The 19,140-nt window shown below is 43.6% G+C and overlaps 1 protein-coding gene across 1 annotated transcript in view; it reads left to right on the top strand.

Annotated features, from left to right (window-relative positions):
• MAML3 (mastermind like transcriptional coactivator 3) overlaps positions 1 to 19,140 on the top strand; it is a 289,170-nt gene that overhangs the window by 170,768 nt on the left and 99,262 nt on the right. Inside the window, exon 2 of the mRNA XM_035114166.2 lies at positions 1,168 to 2,682. Within this exon, the coding sequence (XP_034970057.2) occupies positions 1,168 to 2,682 (1,515 nt within the window). The remainder of the gene's footprint in view (positions 1 to 1,167; positions 2,683 to 19,140) is intronic.

Here is a 19,140-nt window from a genome sequence, read left to right as displayed (position 1 = left end):
CCCAATGCCATCTTTACATCCGAAAACTAGAATGTTTCAGGGATTTTCCTGAGGTATGGCAAGCCTAGCTCATGACAAATGCTTTACACAAGAAGAGTGTTTCAGAACATATGGCAGAATTTCTTAGAACTTTGTGCAGAAAGCAGATCCCATCTACATTGTGTTTGGTTTTTTTAATTATTTAAAAAATCCCCTTCCCCCCTTTCCTTCTGTTTTATAAAAATGTTACCAGAATAGGCAGAACGCAACACATGTCAGTGTCCCAGGTGAGGGCAGGGACAGGGAATCATGGCCAATGGAGATTGCAACACCAACTCTGTAACTGGAAAATGGGGAGAGGAATTATTTTATAGTAGAAATATCAAAAACTTTGAATTAAAAAAACCCCTTCTTTGGAGGCCTTGAGGGTACGCAGGGGGCTGAAAGGGACAGGAGAGGTCCATTGCATGCATGGAAGTCTGTTGTACCAGCAGCGCTCCAATGTTCAACCGCTAGATTATAACAACCGCTAGATTATAAACATAAGAATCCACTGGAAGGCAGTAGCAGTCCATATACATGTCAGTTATCAAAACTGAGAATTTATGTTAGCATCACTGATGATAGAGCCCAGGATGGGGAACCTTTGCAGCTGAAGGGGCCAATATTCTCTCATGGAAAACGTTCCTCAGCCACCTACCAGTGATGGTCATGGCCAGATGTAAAAATTGGGTGGAGAAACAAATGTGACTCTTGCCTTTATGTAATAGGCTGCATTCAAGCCATGCAGAATTCAGAGGTTTCTATACACACCTTTCTCCATCAATAACAGTAGGAAACACTATTGCAGTTCAGGGACACAATTCCAGTCAAGCAAAATCACTCAAGGAGGGTGTGGAAACACACTTTGTGTGTCCCGTACCCCCAACTGCTATACCCTTTTTGCCCTCCTGGCTCCTGTCTTTCTCCCACATGGCTCTTTATCATTGTATACCCCATATACTCAGCACTTGATGGGGGAGCGTTGTGTGCCAATGAGGCACAGAGAGAAAATATACAGGTTATGAATTATAATAAATTTGCTGTGAGTATAGTTTATTGCGTAAAGTGTTTTTTTGTGTTTTTTGTTTATGAAGGGCAGAAGTGTGTGCAAGAGACTAATGAATGATTTTGTTCTGTTTCTTCAAGCTTCAAGAGACGGTGAAGAGAAAGTTGGAAGGAGCACGCTCACCCCTCAATGGCGAACAGCAGAATGGCGTCTGTGACAGTAGCTTCTCCCCAACCAGCAAGCGGATACGGAAGGATGTACCTGGGATTGAGGGAATCAATAGCTTGCCCAATAATTTGCCTTTGCCTTCTATTTCCCCTCTTCACCAGCTTGACATAAAACCATCACTGCCCCTGCAGAACAGTGGAACTCATGCTGGTGGTCTGGATGACCTGGGTAAAAACGGTGGACTTCCAGAGATAAAACTCCCAATCAATGGATGCACAGAGCTTGAGGATAGTTTTAACATCCTGCACAACAACAGCAACAACAGCAAGGAGCTAAAACAAGAACCCTTGGATGATCCTAGCTGCATGGACAATTCTGACACATCACTTTCAAATCAGAATAAACTTTTTTCAGACATTAACCTGAATGATCAAGAGTGGCAGGAGTTAATAGATGAGCTGGCTAACACTGTTCCAGAGGATGACATACAAGATTTGTTCAATGAAGACTTTGAAGAGAAAAAGGAGCCTGAATTTCCCAGACCAGCCACTGAGATTCAAGAGAGTGCAAGTGTTAAAAGTGACCCATCTCACTCTCCATTTGCCCATGTTCCTCTTGGGTCTCCCCAGGTAAGGCCTTCTTCTTCAGGTCCTCCATTTTCAAATGTCCCTACAGCATCTAGCATACCTTCTGTCTCTAGTGCGCCCCCAGCTCCACTCTCTGACAGCTCACCAGCAAATTGTGTGGTTCAGTCACCCCAGACGCCTAACCAAGCACATACCCCAAGCCAAACTCAGTCAAGACCGGGTAATGGTTATCTCATTAATCCAACAACAGTGACAACAGCTGCCCCGGGGCCTGGGCAAGTGGCTGTGCCCAGCACTGACTTATCTCCAGCCGAACAGCTTAAACAGATGGCAGCACAGCAGCAGCAACGAGCTAAGCTCATGCAGCAAAAGCAGCAGCAGCAGCAGCATCCAAATCAAGCATCTAGCTGGTCCCCAGTGGGGCCTCCATCTAGTCCTTATGGAGGACCCTACAGTACAGACAAACCAAATAGCCCAATGATGTATCCCCAAGCCTTTAACAACCAAAATCCTGTAGTGCCTCCTACGGCAAGCAACCCACAAAAGACTACGATGAATAACTACCTCCCTCAAAACCACATGAATATGATCAGTCAGCAGCCAAATAATCTGGGTACAAACTCCTTGAGCAAACAAACCAATATGCTTTCTTATGGCAACACTAAACCTCTGACTCATTTCAATGCTGACTTGAGTCAAAGAATGACTCCACCGATGGCCAATCCCAGCAAGAATCCCATGATGCCATACATGCAGCAGCAGCAGCAGCAGCCCCAACAACCGCAGATGCAGGCTCAAATGACACACTTGAGTGAGGAGCAGAAACGCATGCTTATCATGAAGCAGAAAGGAATGATGAACCAGACGATGGCTTATGGAACACTTCCCTCCCTTGGTCAGGTAAGTGTGGGCAGATGCTCTTTTACTGACTTAATTCATTACTTTGTTGCAAAATCCAAGAGGGAGTATGTGTGCTTAAGTCAAAGGTCAGTAGGTACTTTTGGAATTTGAGAGTGTGCTATGGGCACCAGCCACAAACATGGCTGCCGTGGATGTATAGCGTGACACAAAATGGCTGCTGAGGTGAAACGGTATAAGACAAAATGGGCGTCATGGGCTGTGGTATAGAACAAAATGGCTGCTATATCTTGCCACACTGATCATTAGTTGGTCAATCAGTGTGGCATTTACTTGTAGTTGTGCAGTGAGTCATGTTTGACTTGTTTGCCTTTGCTTTGGAGGGAAATAGGGTTCTAAGGATATGAGCAATCTCTCAGGAGTGGAAAGTTGCTATGGACTTACTAACGGATGGCCTCTTGTTAATTCTAGCACAAACAACTTTTACAATATCAGAACAGTAAGTAATTTTCCTGAGCAAGCTGTGAGGCAAATGCTGGCAATTCATTTGTCCATGTGGCAATGCCAATGATGTGCAATGGCATGTGTTTAGGTGCCGATAGGATGGCCAAATGAAAAAGGGCAAAGGGCTCCTGCACCTTTAATATTTGGATTAATATTTGGCTTGAGCTGCAAGCCATACCTGCTGAAATTTCCTCTCTCCACAATTATTAAAAGCAGGAGCTCTTGTCATCTTCTTTACCTGTCCACCTTATTTGCCAATAAAGGACAACCACTATCCTCTGCTCATGGCAGATTCCAAAACAAGAGCCACTAGTTGCTGTCTGTACAAGGTGGATTGTGAGGCTATTGGTGCTCCTGTCCTCATCCATGTACAAGTCCTCTTCCACGTCATTGTTCATAGTGCAGTCCATCACCTTAAAGACCACAGCTGTGAAAGTGAAGAAGCACCTTCCCCCACATTGTAGCTATTTGCTTCATTGTAGAATACTGTAGTCTCATCTGTGAAATAGGAACATAAGAGGGGTGCAGTATGATCACTGGCCAATGGCCCACCAACATCAGCATTCAGTTCTCAAAGTGTCCAGCCCTATGCCTATGGGCAAGCCCACAAACAGCACCTAAGGGCAACACCACTCTTCTCGCTTGTGATTCTCAGCAGCTGGCATTCAGATGGACATAGAGCATAGCCATAGCTGATAGCCTTACCCCCCGTGCTTTTTGCCAAATCCTCTTTTAAAGTCATCCAAGTTGGTGGCCATTAATGCATATTGTGGAAGAAAATTCCATAGTTTGTGTTGAAGATTTGGAGCATTTTCTTTTGTCTGCCCCAAATCTTCCAACACATTAATTCAAACTATGTATGGGTAGAGAACTTTTTTTTTTTTCCAGCCTGATAGCAATGTTACGGGGCTGTATGCTGGCAGTGGGCGGGGCTAGAGAAGAACGTGGGCGGAGCAATGGATGTGACATCTACCTTTGTACACTAGGCCACATTCCAACCACACAGAAGTGTGTGTACCCACCACACTCCTCTCTCCATCCTCCATCCAAGCAAGCAAGAAGCACGAACACAGATCAAGGCCACATTCCAGCCAGGCAAAAGCACTTGGGGAGTGCTCAGAGCAGGCCTGGTGAAGGGCGTGGCCAAGGGAGGAAAGAGAGTCTTGAGGGGCAGATAAAGAGCTGGGGGGGCACATTAGGTCCCTGGGACTGAGATTCCCCACCCTGACTTAAAACTTTGTTCTTTTTCTGAGCATGGCCAAACAGGGCAATCTTAGTGTTCCTGACAAGTTAAAAGATAATACAGTGGTACCTCGGTTTATGAACACAATTGGTTCCGGAAGTCTGTTCATAAACTGAAGCGTTCATAAACTGAAGCGAACTTTCCCATTGAAAGTAATGGAAAGTGGATTAATCCGTTCCAGACGGGTCCGTGAAGTACTTAAACTGAAGCGTTCATAAACTGAAACATGGGTGTAATTGGTTCCGGAAGTCTGTTCATAAACTGAAGCGTTCATAAACTGAAGCGAACTTTCCCATTAAAAGTAATGGAAAGTGAATTAATCCGTTCCAGATGGGTCCGCGGCGTTCATAAATCGAAAATTCATAAACCGAGGTGTTCATAAACCGAGGTTCCACTGTATTTAAAAAACAACCCTTGATTTCAAGGTAAAATGTTGATACAAGCTCAAGAAAGAAACCATACTTGTACCTCATAACCCTCTGCCCCAATATCTCATTTAGCTCACCTTCAAATGACCTGAGCAGAAATAGAACCCTAATGTTTCCATATTGAAAGATCTTTCTAGTCCCTGTGGGCCAATTTAGAGGCACACAAGAGAAAAGATTGGCTTAGGTGGGAAAGGTAAAACAGTAGCCTTCCATCTGGAATGTATTTCCCCTTCTTTCTCTTACTGTTTTCCTGAAAAATGTTTGTTGATTGACCTCCCTATGCAGTCAGGAATAATTGTTCCTCACAATGATGGGAAAAGATCTGCTGATAACATAGAGCTAAAGTCACAAAGCACTTTCTGTCCTCTTCTCCCTACATCAGGAAACAAAGAGAATCAAGGATGGCTAGAATCTCTTACCTTACTTTTATTCTGTCCTTTATAGAAACAATAATAGGAAAAGAGGAAAAAATACCCTCCTTTCTTCTTTTTGAAACTGTCTCCAAAATGGGGGCATATCACTGCATGGTTAATATCTTTTATTGTGCTTTACTGTACATTTCTTCTAACCTGTACTCTCACAATAAACTTGTTGCTGTATGTATTTTAGAGCTGCCAGATTAAAAGCTACGTAGAGGCCATTATTCCTATAGAGAAGGCTTCCCCAAACTGGTGCCCTCCAGATTTTTGGGGGGACAGCAGCTCCCCCCAGTCAGCACAGCCAGGAGTTGTAGTCCAAAACATTTGGAGGATTGGAGACGGGCTGCTACAGAGCAATGCAAGAGAGTTCATTCTTTAGCACTATGCCTGATCTAGAATCAATAGTTGCTTAGCTGTGCAGTTGTTTGCGGGGAACGAAGGGAGCCTCTCTTTATGTATCAAAAACCTGTTGCTCTTCATTTGGCTGATTGAAAATTGCATAATTGTTCCTACCAACAACACAGCCTGTGCTGCTTCTGTGGTATTGTGCAGGGCACACAGTCCACAAAGAAATGTGCGATACTCCACAGCATGTGCATTATTGAAACCTTCATTCTCTGATCCTTGTTGTGCCCTACACATCTATGATACTAAAGTGGGAGGAGAGAGAGAGAGAGAGAGAGAGAGAGAGAGAGAGAGAGAGAGAGAGAGAGAGAGAGAGAGAGAGAGAGAATCCTTAGTGGGCATGCCTAAAGGGACATACTGCAATGCCACTGTGACTATTGTCAGGGTAATGGGATTTTTAAAAAATGGATGCAGCCAGAAGTAAAGCCCCAGAAACAATGCAGTGATCATATACTGGGCAATCTTATATGGGACATGCTGGAGTTCCAGGTTATGTTGATAGCTTATCAGAATATCTTAATGTGTGCCCCTCCTGCCGCATATGGCACTTGGCACTGTTTTGTATGCCATGTTAGCGACATGAACACCCTGCAGAGAGATCAGTAGCACACAACCTTCATGTTAACATGTCAGTGAGTAGCTAGTGCTCTGGCTTGTTTTCTCGGCTTTGATGAGCTTCATTAATTATACTAAAAGAAAAGAAAGGTGTGTATGGCTGGAGAGAAACCCATTTAACTCACCGTGAATAGGAGTAATTGGACAGTTGGCAGGGTGTTAAATTGGTGGTCTAGTGAGAGAAACTAAAAAAAAGTGCATTATTCCTGCACGCACAAAAGGTGGTAGAAGTTGTCTAATCTCCTACTGAATATTGTTTCTCTGGAGTGCAGTGGTCATGACTCATTTCTCAGCTGAAAGCCTGCAATAAGTATTATTTGCATTGCCAAACCTCTGCCACCAGTGCTGTAAAGAACATAATCCATAGAAAATACAGGCTCTAATGCTTCAAGTGCAGTGTTTTATGCTAATCCCAGTTGTGTTATAATGAACACTAGACAGTTCCTGTGCCTGTGTTTTTTCAGCAGAGGTGCTGGATATCAGGCACCGTTGAAAGCAAGTCCTGCTTGGTGTACACAAGACCATCAATGCTCTTAAAGAGCTCTGTGTATATTGACTCATGCATGTGACCAAGCAATGCTGCTGTGTCTATGCACTCCTTGTGTTATGAATGGTCCCTTAACAAAGTCTTTACTATTAGCATTGCACTGCAACCACACCATAGGCATCAACTTCTGTGACTATATACCTCTGTGTAATTATCAGTTTTGGATCATAGGTGTGCATCTTCTTCAGTAAAGGTGATGGAGATTTCCTGCTGTTTTACACCTGGGGTGCAAAAGGGTGTGGAAGATCTCCCTTTTCCTGTCACGTGCTGGACATATGGCTGTGCACAGTCTCTGCCTCCATTTTCTCTGATCCCTTTGGTTTAGGGCAGTGGTGTCCAAACTTTTTTCAAAGGGGGTCAGATTTGATGAAGTGAAGGGCCATGAGGGCTGACGAAAGGGCCAACCAAAGCTGTTGACCTTTTCTTAGGATTGAAGTTGTTGAGGGTTTTTTTTTAACAAAAAGGATTTTATCCCAGGAAATAAACTGCCACAGGGGCCGGATTAAACCAACCAGCGGGCTACATTAGGTCCCCAAAACAGACTTCGGACATACCTGGCTTAGGGGGGTATGTCCCCAAAAAACAACCAAGTCCCATATTGTTTCAATTGAGATTTGGCCCATGGTATTTTAGCAGCAAATCTGTACAGACACCCCTCCTGGAACTGTAAGGTCAGAGTTTTTCGCTCCCCCCTTCCCCCTACTAGTATGGGCAGTTGGAGGGGAGAAGGAGAGCTTACAGACACCACTGAGAAGTCATAGGGTTCCAGGATTGTGAGTTTCAGTTTCATCTGAAGAAGCAGAAGGGTAGCAATATGGTGGACGGGTGCAATAAAGCAAATCTAGGGCCTAACGGTAAAATGAGGTTTAACAATAAAAGAGATGGAGCAGGCCAGCTAGTGGGAACAATGTGAGAATTCTGTCCAAACCAGTCCTAGTTGGTTTGTATCTTTTTGCATAGAAAATTCAGAGCTGGACTGCTAAGCAAGGGCATTAGGTAACAGGCCAGAGGATTCAGTACAATTGTGCAAGAGGCTTCTGATACAGCACGGGGAGAGAACTGCTGGTTTCTGAACACACTTATAAAACCAGGACCACTGGTGGATATGAATACTCTGGGGCAGGGGTGTAGAAGGTGCATGGTACAGTGGTACCACTGGTTAAGAACTTAATTTGTTCCGGAGGTCCGTTCTTAACCTGAAACCATTCTTAACCTGAGGTACCACTTTAGCTAATGAGGCCTCCTGCTGCTGAGACACCACCACCGTGCAATTTCTGTTCTCATCCTGGGGCAAAGTTCTTAACCCAAGCTACTACTTCAGGTTAGCAAAGTCTGTAACCCGAAGTGTTTGTAGCTCGAGGTGTTTGTAACCCAAGGTACCACTGTACTCTGTTTCTTCCGGTGCCCAAGCCCACAAATCTGAAGTAGTGTCACATGTTATGACTGCTCTGTTAGTGGGGCTCTGGATGACCTTGAGACATAGGACACAGCTGAAAAAGTGAAGCTGTTGTAAGAGATTTGTATAAGAGAAACCTTGTTCACACAGGCAGAGTATTTACATTTCTGGGCAGCCTGATTTGTGAGTGGCAAAGTTGCTGGCGATAAATACCGATGGGTTTTCTGTGACACCATATGTTAGATTCTTTTTTAATCCTAAAATAACTACAAGAAAGATGTCTGCTTAGAAGTCATTAAGCGTGTCTCTTTTTGAGAGAGAGAGAAAATGGTAAAATGTTTGATTTCTTCAATATAAACGTGTAACTGTGAAAGAAAAATGGGTGCAGTGGAAGAGATCTTGTGTGCCTAAGAGAAAATCAAACATTTGGAATAGAGAATGCTGTCAGGAGTCGGTGAGTATGAGAAGAAGAGAGGCAGGAGGAAAATAGAATTCTCTATGGGTGAAGAGAAATATAATAAAACCATGAATCTACCCCCATGTGGCTATGAGGATGCTGCCACTATAAAGACTACAGAAAATGCAGCTGCCTTGTTTGAAATTAGAGGTATGTGAGAGAGTAGGAGAAATAACAAGAATCCCCTTGAGATTCTGTTTTTATAGTGTTTTTGTTCTGCATCTCAAATATTTGTAGCTGATTTAGTGTCTTTGTTCTGCATATTTGGACACGAAATGGGGACTTACACACAGATATTTTCTCTTATTTCCAACTGACAAGTGCATTAATTTTATTCCCAGGACTGGGAGAGAAATTCTTTTCTTTACCGTTCTAAAAACACAACCTCAAATATATAGTTATTAAAATTTCAGTTGGTTTACTATGATTCCAGACTTTTTAAAAGTCGTCCAACTTAATCATATCCTGTTGCAGTAAATTCCATCAATTAATTAGGCATTGTGTGAATACGTATTTCCTTTTCTCTATCCTTAACATGTTGCTAAACAATTCCTTTGGATGACCTTGAGATCTAGTATCATGAGCAATTGTTTCGTTGTGTTACAAAGTGACATTTTTTAAAAAGGGGGGGGGCAGCAAGAGGTCGTGTATCCTCCTGCCCACCCAGCATGCCAGTCCCATCTCTGACATTCTTGGATGTCATTTTGAAGCTATAATGTTTGAATGTTAGCTGCATGCAGAGTCAATAACCTGCAGAAAATCTGATCATTGACAATGCAATCTGAGTTCATGTATACTGTACTAGATGTTATGTGCGTAGGCTGTATTAGTTATCGCCCACTGTGACTCCTATGTTTGATCTACAACCAGATTCTTTCCCAGTCATCAAGATTTTCTAGTATAATTCACAGAAGGTTCAGACCTCTACAGAAGAACACTCAACTTCCCATAACTTTTTGGCAGGAAGAGGAATAAGTATATATATGCCTCCAGATGAACTTAATCTGCAAGATGACCATGCTGCTTTTATGCCTAGTGATCTTTTCACATGCATAAAATGCCTCTAGTTACTCACATCAGCCTGCTTGTACATACACTGCCTTTTGAGATGTCTTATTGTTAGCTTCAGTTTTCTGCATGGCGGTTGTCAGTGCACCCTTCTTTCTGTTGGTCCTTAAACTGCTCTTGTAATGAATCTGACATTCATGTTGCCGTGGCCTATTTCAGTGAGCTTATGGAACTAGGTTGTTATTTGTTGCTCTTTTTGGTGATGACTTTGTAACTGATCTGTCAGGTGCCAGTGATTCCGCACCTCTGTGCTCCTTACATATTGTTCTTGCTCGTATTCTCATGTAACAAATGTGCTAATGCCTAGGTGCTGTAGCCCCCCTTGGTCCTTTTAGCTCAGTGCAGCACAGCAGCTTAGCATGTCGTCTGAACCCAGGATTGTGGTTAAGCTCTTTCATCCTTAATCACTGCCTGTAACCAAGGCTTGTTCTTGGCTGCATGGTTAAGGAGGAGACCACAGTCCTGGGTTTGGACAGCATGAACGAATGGCTGGCTATAAATGCTTATAAGCAAATAAATAAACAGAAGTGCATAACAAGACATCCTTGTGTATAGTTCCAAGTTCCTCTCTACTGCCAGCCTGCCAAATTGGAAGGTTTCTTGTTGATTGCAAGATTCTGTGGATTCCTTTCCCATTTGCAAGCTTCTTAGGCTTGTCTGACTATGACTGGTAAGCGCAGATAGCCAACTTTGGAGACACATGGAGGAAGCCTCCCAAGAGGCACACTGGTGAACAGAACAGAAATGCATACACTAAGATAAAATACCCTTAAATGCTAGCTGGTGTTTGAATGGCCTGCCTTTTCTTCTTTTTTAATAGTTGGGAAGTAAGAGAGGAAAGGGTTGGTTCACTACACAGCTGGGAATTACTCCTATGGGGTGGAAGAAAGAATCCTTTCTGTCACCGGACATTCAGCGTAGTTGTGATGTGGGCATTAGGCACTTAGTCCCAATATGTATGAACTCCCATTCTTGTCTAAATTTTATTGTGTGAATCAGGACTAGATATGCATGCATGGGTACATGCAATCTCTGCATCACATGTTATTTTAACTTGCTTTTAACTTGCTTTCCACCTGAAAATCCACAAAGCAGCAAGCACAGGTCCATTAAACCCCAATATAATTTTTTTTTTAAAAAAATAAAGTAACAGCAAGATAAAATCCACAGCGAACTAGCAGCAATCAAGTTTCAATAGCCATAAAATAGTTACCGAGAACAGTCATAAGGCCCCCCAAAGGCCTGATGAAAAAGTACCACCTTTGCTAAAGGCCGGAAGGATTAAGGGAATTAAATACTACCTTCTGTATGCAGCGGGACACGGGTGGCGCTGTGGGTTAAACCACATAGCCTAGGGCTTGCCAGTCAGAAGGTTGGCGGTTCGAATCCCCATTCGAGTCCCTGCTCCTGCCAACCTAGCAGTTTGAAAGCACCTCAAAGCGCAAGTAGATAAATAGGTACCGCTACAGCGGGAAGGTAAACATCATTTCTGTGTGCTGCTGTGGTTCGCCAGAAGCGAAGCTGTACGCCGGCTCCCTCGGCCAATAATGTGAGATGAGGACCGCAACCCCAGAGTTGGTCACGACCAGACCTAATGGTCAGGGGTCCCTTTACCTTCTGTATGTAGTGCTAGGGCTGTTAGCACACTTCTCCACCTCATTGACAGGAAGTCCAGTTGGGTGAGTTTGTGAACTGGTCCTGAAAGAGCATGGAAAGGCAAATAAATCACTGAGTTGCTCACTGCTGCCTTCTGCTGAAGACACTAAGGAAATCATTTGCCATACTTTCTGCTGGGAAAGCTGCAAAAATTGTTTGTTGGTGTTTTCTGATGAGAACATGCTTAGCCTTCTCTTGCCAAGTGCATTTCCAATAAAATCGTCTCCTTCCTGTGTTGTTCCAGATGTGTTTGAGAGGTCAGATCTAGATTTTGAATACCGGTGGAGGTAAAAGCAGGGCTTCTTTTCAGCGGGAACTCACGGGAACTGAGTGGAAAGCAGAGCAATTTGTTTGGCATCAGCTTGGCTGCAGGAGTTGCCAGAAGTAGGTGGACAAGGTGCCACCCAACTAACTGTCTTAGGGACTGCACAGGGCAACCTAAAGCAACTTACAAACAAACAAACAAACAAAGATGCACAGACAGAATAATGTGGATGCATTAAAACCAAAAAGAAACATTAAAAACAACCCACCCACTTCTAGGCCTGGTTATAGAGAAAAGTTTTTACCTTGTGCCTAAAGATATATAATGAAGGTACTAGGTCCGCTGTTGTGTTACCATGAAGAAGGACCTGAGTTCAGGGTACGGGTTGGTTCATATGGGGAGAGTTACCACATAATTCCACAGATAAAGCCATCAAGTGGTATTAGATTCTAATGCATGAAACTTGGAAACTCTTTGCCATGTGTGTTTATATTACATACAAGATGCCTTGAATACAAGGATACCTTATTTCCAAATGCATCTGTGCTGCCACCTTAAGTCTCACCATCCACTTTCCATTTGAAGCATCTGTGGACCAAGAACAGCAGTACCAGCACAAACACAAAAACATGTTTAACCCTGTTAACTCTCATTTCAGGCACTGGCATCTATATCTATTTTCTATTATTATGGAGGGGTTTTCTTAGATGAGTTGCCCAAGTTTCAGAGCTGGATATGCAATCCCTGACAAAATCCAATGTGTCTTGCGGTTTTGCCATATTCCTGTTATAGCTTTGTGCTTTGTTGTGCTAAGTGCAGCATCCCCATTCATAATCAGTTCTTCAAAAAGACAGTGGTTTCATTTAATTGAAATTAACACTTGGACTTGTTTCCATCTGCAGCTGACAGCAGTCCTAGCCTCACAGTAATGTCTAGTAATGTTTGCGAGGTGTGCTGGCCATGAATATTAAGCCATCAACATGCATGATCACTGTGTAAGGGAGGAGTCCTGTTTAGCATGAGGCATCGTCTGTGATGGAATGCATCCAGTCCCATAATTCTTGAGGAACTGTGTCTCCCAGACTTTCAAGTCTCCTGTATTTTTGGAATTCCAGCTAAAACCCGGAAAACTCCTTCAGTGGGCTGAAGAATTTACACTCTTTGTTGTCGGCTAGCAAGTCATTCAGTGTTAGCAACTGGAAACCTTGCCCCATGTCATGATTCCCTGGCTGTGTGATCCCTTCTGTGGTCAGTCCATGTAGCTGCTTGATGAGCTTTGTTCAGTCCAGATTGAATTTAGAGATGAGGTGCAGGTTTACTCAGAGCTAAGTCTCAAGGTATTCACTTATGTTTACTTGCTTGCTAAGTAAGGGCTCGTCCACACTTTCTTTTCTTTTTAGTTTAGTTTTAAGGAATGTAAATTGATTTTATTTTTTCTTGTTCCATTTTGGAAAGATTGGAAGGAATTTGGTTTTATTTTAAAAGAAACCGAAAGGTCAAACTTCCTTTTTTGTGTGACATTATACTGCCTTCGGGCATAAAGAAAAACTTTCTTGAAGGAATTTGCCTTCATAATAATTTTTTTATATTTAGCTTTGCCTGGAGTTGGGGGTTTTTTAAGCTCCTGAGACTGTTGGATATTCTTCTGAGAATTATAGCTATATGTTCTATCAAATTAACTATCTTTCCTCAAGGGGCAACTTCTTACTGCTGTAACAACCGTAAGTCAATATTTAATTTATGGTACCCTTGCTTCTCCCTTTCTTATTCCCTATCTTTCTTTCCCCATTCTTCTCCTGCTCCATTATTTCTTTATATTATTCTTTGGTTTTCTACATGTCTTTCATCAAAAATGTGATCTCTCTCTCTCTCTCTCTCTCTCTCTCTCTCTCTCTCTCTCTCTGTCTCTCTTTGTGTGTGTGTGTGTGTGTGTGTGTGTGTGTGTGTGTAGAGCAAAAACCTCCTAGGAGACTTACCGTAGTTTGGTCAGAATCGAGTACACACTTCCAGAGTTAATGCTAAATACATTACTTCTGGTTGATGAGCCACCATAGTTGCTAGAGGGCCATGAAAAATTGTGTCCCGGGCTTTTTGGACTCTTCTACCCAGGTACTGTCTGAAACCAAAGGGGCACGTTGGTTGCCACATGTGAAATATATTAGCATTATTTTCAGCTTTCAACCAGTTCCCATGCTTGGAGACATACCCACAAACATCCATTCCTTAATTCTCAGCTTGTGCTCAGAGGGGACCCCTGTCCCAGTTCCTTAATTCTTACTGTATGCTCACCCAGCTGAGCCACTAGTTTGCTCTGATTGATGGACCTCGGGGTTCCAGAAAAATGAAGTAGGCCTTGCAAGCCCAAAGTCTGCTGAATGTATTGCTGATGGTTTGGAGGACTACCCAATGTAACAGCTATTTCCTAAAATGCTTTTTTGAGCATTCGTTTCTGGATTAGAAGCATTTCTTGTTTTAAATGTAGTGCAGAAAATGGAATTTCAATGCATAATGGCTTCCTCCCCGAAATACACTTTCCTGTGTGAACTTCCATACTGGCCAGTTAACCTCTGTGACCTACCTTAGAGGATTGCTCCAAGGATTGTAATGATAATGTATGTTAACTGTGCTGAGGACTCTTAAAGCTGCAGCTCTCACCCCACTAACCTGGGAGCAAACCCCATTGAATTCAGCAGGACTGAGGAGACACTGATCGGCACCACATGTGTGCCTCTTAGCTGGCTTTTGTATTATTCTTCCTTCGGTAAGATGTTAGTTCTGGTTGATCATACTTTTCTCTCTGAAGCAGATACAATGAAGCTATCACATATCCCCTTGTGGATTGCTTCCTTTGGTAGTGTTCAATGAAATAACACAAGGATGCTCTACTATGACAAAAGGAGGGTTTAGCTATGAATTTCTGAGTGGATAAAATAAATAAGACTCAATACTAGACCTCTTAGTGCAGGAGAATTCTGCAGCCTCTTCAAGCACTGCCTTAAGACTACTTTAAGCATGCATTTCTGAAATGTAGCAAGTTCTGCAACAAAATGTTACTGTATATCCCTAATGGGTTACTTATGTCTGTAACTGAGAGGGTTGAAAATAAATAAAAGTAATGCTCAAAAGCAGGAGTTCCTGCTCTATCTTGGGTCATTCCTCATATGCATTTTTTAAATAAAATAAAAAAGATTTGGAACTTAAAAAATTGCAACCAGTTTGCATGCAAGTCAATATGACACGAGGTTTCTGTGTGCAACTGTTGGCACTGAGGAGACAATTTAAGTAGATTTCTATAACCTAAAAGGTATGGGGAAGGACTCCAAACACTCTCAGTCCCACCTATGACGTGAATTTTTAATAATGGACTACATTGCAGGGCTGCTACAACTTTATGTTATTTCAGCACAGCCCTACAACATGCAATATTGTATTGCTTTTAAATGTTTTTATGTTGCTAAAAAAAAGTCCGCAACATGAGGTGCTGCTTTTGCGCATGCACATGGCACAATAGAGTGCTTCTGTGCATGTGTGAACTGTAGAAAGATCCGGGTTTGCCATGTTCACAACCCGAAAGTTACGTTACCCGAAGGTAACATAACCCGAGGGTCCACTGTAAATCTAGGAAGAATGGACTCAATTTGATTTGGGATTTGTGTTAGCACTAAAATAAGAAATTAGTTAGGAAGAACAGGACCTCTTTTCTCCGCTGTTGCCTCTGCGTGTGTGTGTGCATGCATGCACCCGGGTGGCCAATTCCGGCTACATTTAAATCTTGGATATCTTCATTGATTTTTTTGGGCAACAGTCTTTTTCACCCCTGGGGACATTTTAAAATACCTTCACAGTGAGACCCAGGAAATGACCTACCCAAACAATAAGATTATTTTTCTGTACCCTTATCTCTATGTGTCTCCTCCTTCTCACTCCTCTCTTCTCACTCCTCTCTTTTCTCACTCCTACCACCTGTTTGTCAGGTTTTTGCCATCTCAGTTTATCAATATTCCATGCCATTCTTGTGGGACTTCTTTGCCTCCATAGATTTCTCTTCCTCTCTGTCAAGATGGGTTGTACTCTTGCAAACCACCCCCACTTCTTATGCATGACGGTTGCTGTTTCATATGCATAATGGAAGACATAAAAACATAAATAGAGCCTTGTGGATCAGGCCAGTGGCCCATCTAGCAGAGCATCTTGTTCTTACAATGGTCAACCAGATATCTGGCTGTGGGAAACCTGCAAGAGGATCTGAGCACAAGAGCTCTCTCCCCTTCTGCAGTTTCCAGCAACTGATACTCAGTCTTAAAACACACTCTCCTACATATACTCCTTAGTTTTTACTCTAAACATACTTTTTGTAAGTAAGTTCCACTGTTGTTGTTTTTTTTAAAAAAAAACCTTCTAAAGTGTGCGCTTGGATTTCAGGCTAAAACTCAGAGTATTTCCTACTCTACACTATCTAACCCTTCAGGCAGAAAAGTAAAGAAAAGCTTTCAAATGCCTTAAAATACTTTTAATGGTTTATGTGTCCCATTTCATTTTGTAACTCCTCTGGGGATTGAATTAGAATGTGTCCATCAAGCTTTCACAGACAGGAAAGCCATGCCTCCACTTGCTTCTTGCAATCCACCAATCCCTTCTCTTGCACAGTGTGCTGCTTTTATCTGAGAGGCAGCAGTGACAAGAGTGCTGGATGTGGGAAATGCTGGTCAGATCTCTTCTCCGCTGTGAAGCTCATTGGCCACTCTGCCTGTGCACCTCATCCTATTGTGAGCCTCAAATGGGGAAGGGCTATAGCTCAGTGGAAGGGGAGCCTCTGCTCTTCCAGATGCTATGACCTGTGCCATCCCTGACTACTGGCCGTGTTGGCTGGGGCTGGTAGTAGTTGGAGCTCAGCAATATCTAGAGGGCCACTGGTCCCCCACCCCTGGCTTAAAGAGACACTTTCAAATGCCTTAGAATACTTTTAATGGTTTATGTGTCCCATCATCCCTAGCTAGCAAGGCCAGAGGTCTGGGATGATGGGAATTGTAGTCCAAAAACAGCTAGAGACCCAAGTGTGGGAAACCCTAGCTTAGTGTTTTCCTGAACTGGAACTCATGGCTCAGCTCTCTCCTTACTAACCAAGAGCTGTTGCCAAGAACGACCCTTAACCATGAGTCCTGGATTGCGGGGGGGGGGGGGGGATGCTAAGCTGAACCCTGGCTTAGCTCAGCCTGACACAGAAGGAAAAAGGAACAAGGAGGAGCAGAGTGGCTGTGAGCTCTTGCTTTATTTTTATTTTTGAGAAGCCCTTCCTTTGGCTGGAATCCAGTTGCGGCACTTCAAGAGTGTCCATTGTGCGATCTCAACTACTAACTCTGGAGAGTATAGGGATTACATTTCCTGGTATTTAGATAAACACTAAATCCTTCACCTTTTTTTAAAAAAAGATTGCTATGATTACATAAAGGGTTGGATTTATTCCCCCCAAGGTTGCTTTCAAAAGGTACACAGGTGTCACCTGCAGATGCAGTCACAGCTTGAGAGAGGTTGTTTTGGCTAGAAAAGGGTCTGCCTGGCAGATGCATTGTCAGCGTATGATTTTGATGCTAATGAAGCCGTGAAAAGGCTCAAGAAGAGCCACAACACAGCCCCAGTGGTGAGTGCAGAGAGGGAGACAAGGAGGAACACAGTCACCCAGGGCTAGATTGTCAAGATACACTGCCTATGAAAAGAGAGGAAGGGCTTTCTGCTCTTTTCCTCTGGAAACAAAAGCTCTGCTAGTCCCCCCACCCCACCCCCGGGTGTGTGCTGCAACCAGAATATTTCCTTATACATCTGGGTGATGCAATCAAATCCCACTGGACCACAGCAGACAGTAAGGTAAAGGGACCCCTAACCATTAGGTCCAGTCGTGACCGACTCTGGGGTTGCGACGCTCATCTCGCATTATTGGCTGAGGGAGCTGGCGTAGAGCTTCCAGGTCTTGTGGCCAGCATGACAAAGCTGCTTCTGGCGAACCAGAGCAGCACATGGAAATGCCGTTTACGTTCTCGCTGTAGCGGTACCTGTTTATCTACTTGCACTTTGACATGCTTTCAAACTGCTAGGTTGGCAGGAGCTGGGACTGAGCAACGGGAGCTCACCCCGTCGCAGGGATTCGAACTGCCAACCTTCTGATCGGCAAGCCCTAGGCTCTGTGGTTTAACCCACAGCGCCACCTGCGCCCCTTACAGCAGACAGTATTCCTGTGCAGATTTTTATTTTGCATACACATGAACATACCGTATGTGGGGGAGGATTGCACCAGCTTATGCACATTTGAAATCCCAACAGTGCAGGTGATCTGTACTCCACATTTTTGCACGGTGCATATTTCAGTGTCAGAGCCTATGGACATAATAATAATAGTTGTTATTATTATTATTATTATTATTATTATTATTATTATTATTATTATTATTTGGACAAGCACATGTGCTGATAGAATCTCAAATGGATAGGGGCAAGAAGGTGTGACCATCTGTCTTCTGTCTCCCACCTATATAAGATGAAACCTCTGCACAGGGTTCTTATTTTTGATTATTCATAAATATGGTGTTAGCATATTGTTTAAACCTCTGCTTCTTCCCAACTGACAGCCTGGCAGATCTCCATAGTGGTTGCTTGGGTGTTTAATGTCACAGGTATTTGCATTACCTGTTTGCTTTGGCTTCTTTTGCCATGTCATTTACAGTGGATTGGATCCAGACTGGCTCCTCTGCAAACAGACTGGCTCCTCTCCCCACTGGAGGAAGGAGACAAGGAGGAGGTTTTGGCTGATTTCCCCTTTCCCCTACAACCCCCAGCACCACATCCCACACTGCTCCAGAGGGTTCCCCAACCCACCATAACAGCTTTTCAGAGGTCACAGAGGGTTGCAGGGTTAATAATATGGGGAAATTGCCCTTCACCTACTTCCTCCAGCATTACTAACACTCTGCTGAATGGAAGTCTGAATCCAACCCAGTTTCTGTGATGTCATGGTTTTGTCTCTGCTTTAAATTTACAATAACAATCCTGGCAACGCATCCCCAACATTCCCATATCATGCTTGTAGCTGTGCATCTGTCCGTTTCTCTGGGTCAGGAAGGCTGGAACTGGGCAATTGGAAGAGGGCTGCTGCATCAGCGTTGAAGCAACTTGGACTGGGAGCATCTATGGGAGATGGAGGCATTCTTCCTGACTCTTAGCCAGGCCCTGATGTGGACAGGTCCCCCTCCACTCAAGTAGCCTCACATGTAGCTCTCACAGCACTTCAGCAGCAGCTCCTCCCAGGGTCAACCATCTCTTCTGCTCCTGTGACCCTGCAGGAGATGAAACGGAGTCTACAAGCAAGCCAGGAACCCAGGGATGCTGACCTCCAGTCCTGGGTCAGGCATATCCAGGTCCAACAGCTCTTCAATGTTTCTGGCAGCAACCCTTGCTCCTCCTTTGAGGAAAAGTCAGATCTGAGGTATGGGCAGGGCTGAATTCTGA

Source organism: Zootoca vivipara, chromosome 9 (genome assembly GCF_963506605.1).
Source record: "Zootoca vivipara chromosome 9, rZooViv1.1, whole genome shotgun sequence".
In the NCBI taxonomy this organism is placed as follows: Eukaryota; Metazoa; Chordata; class Lepidosauria; order Squamata; family Lacertidae; genus Zootoca; species Zootoca vivipara.
The sequence above is the reverse complement of the archived record's forward strand: the minus strand, read 5'-3'. Positions and strand labels throughout refer to the sequence as shown.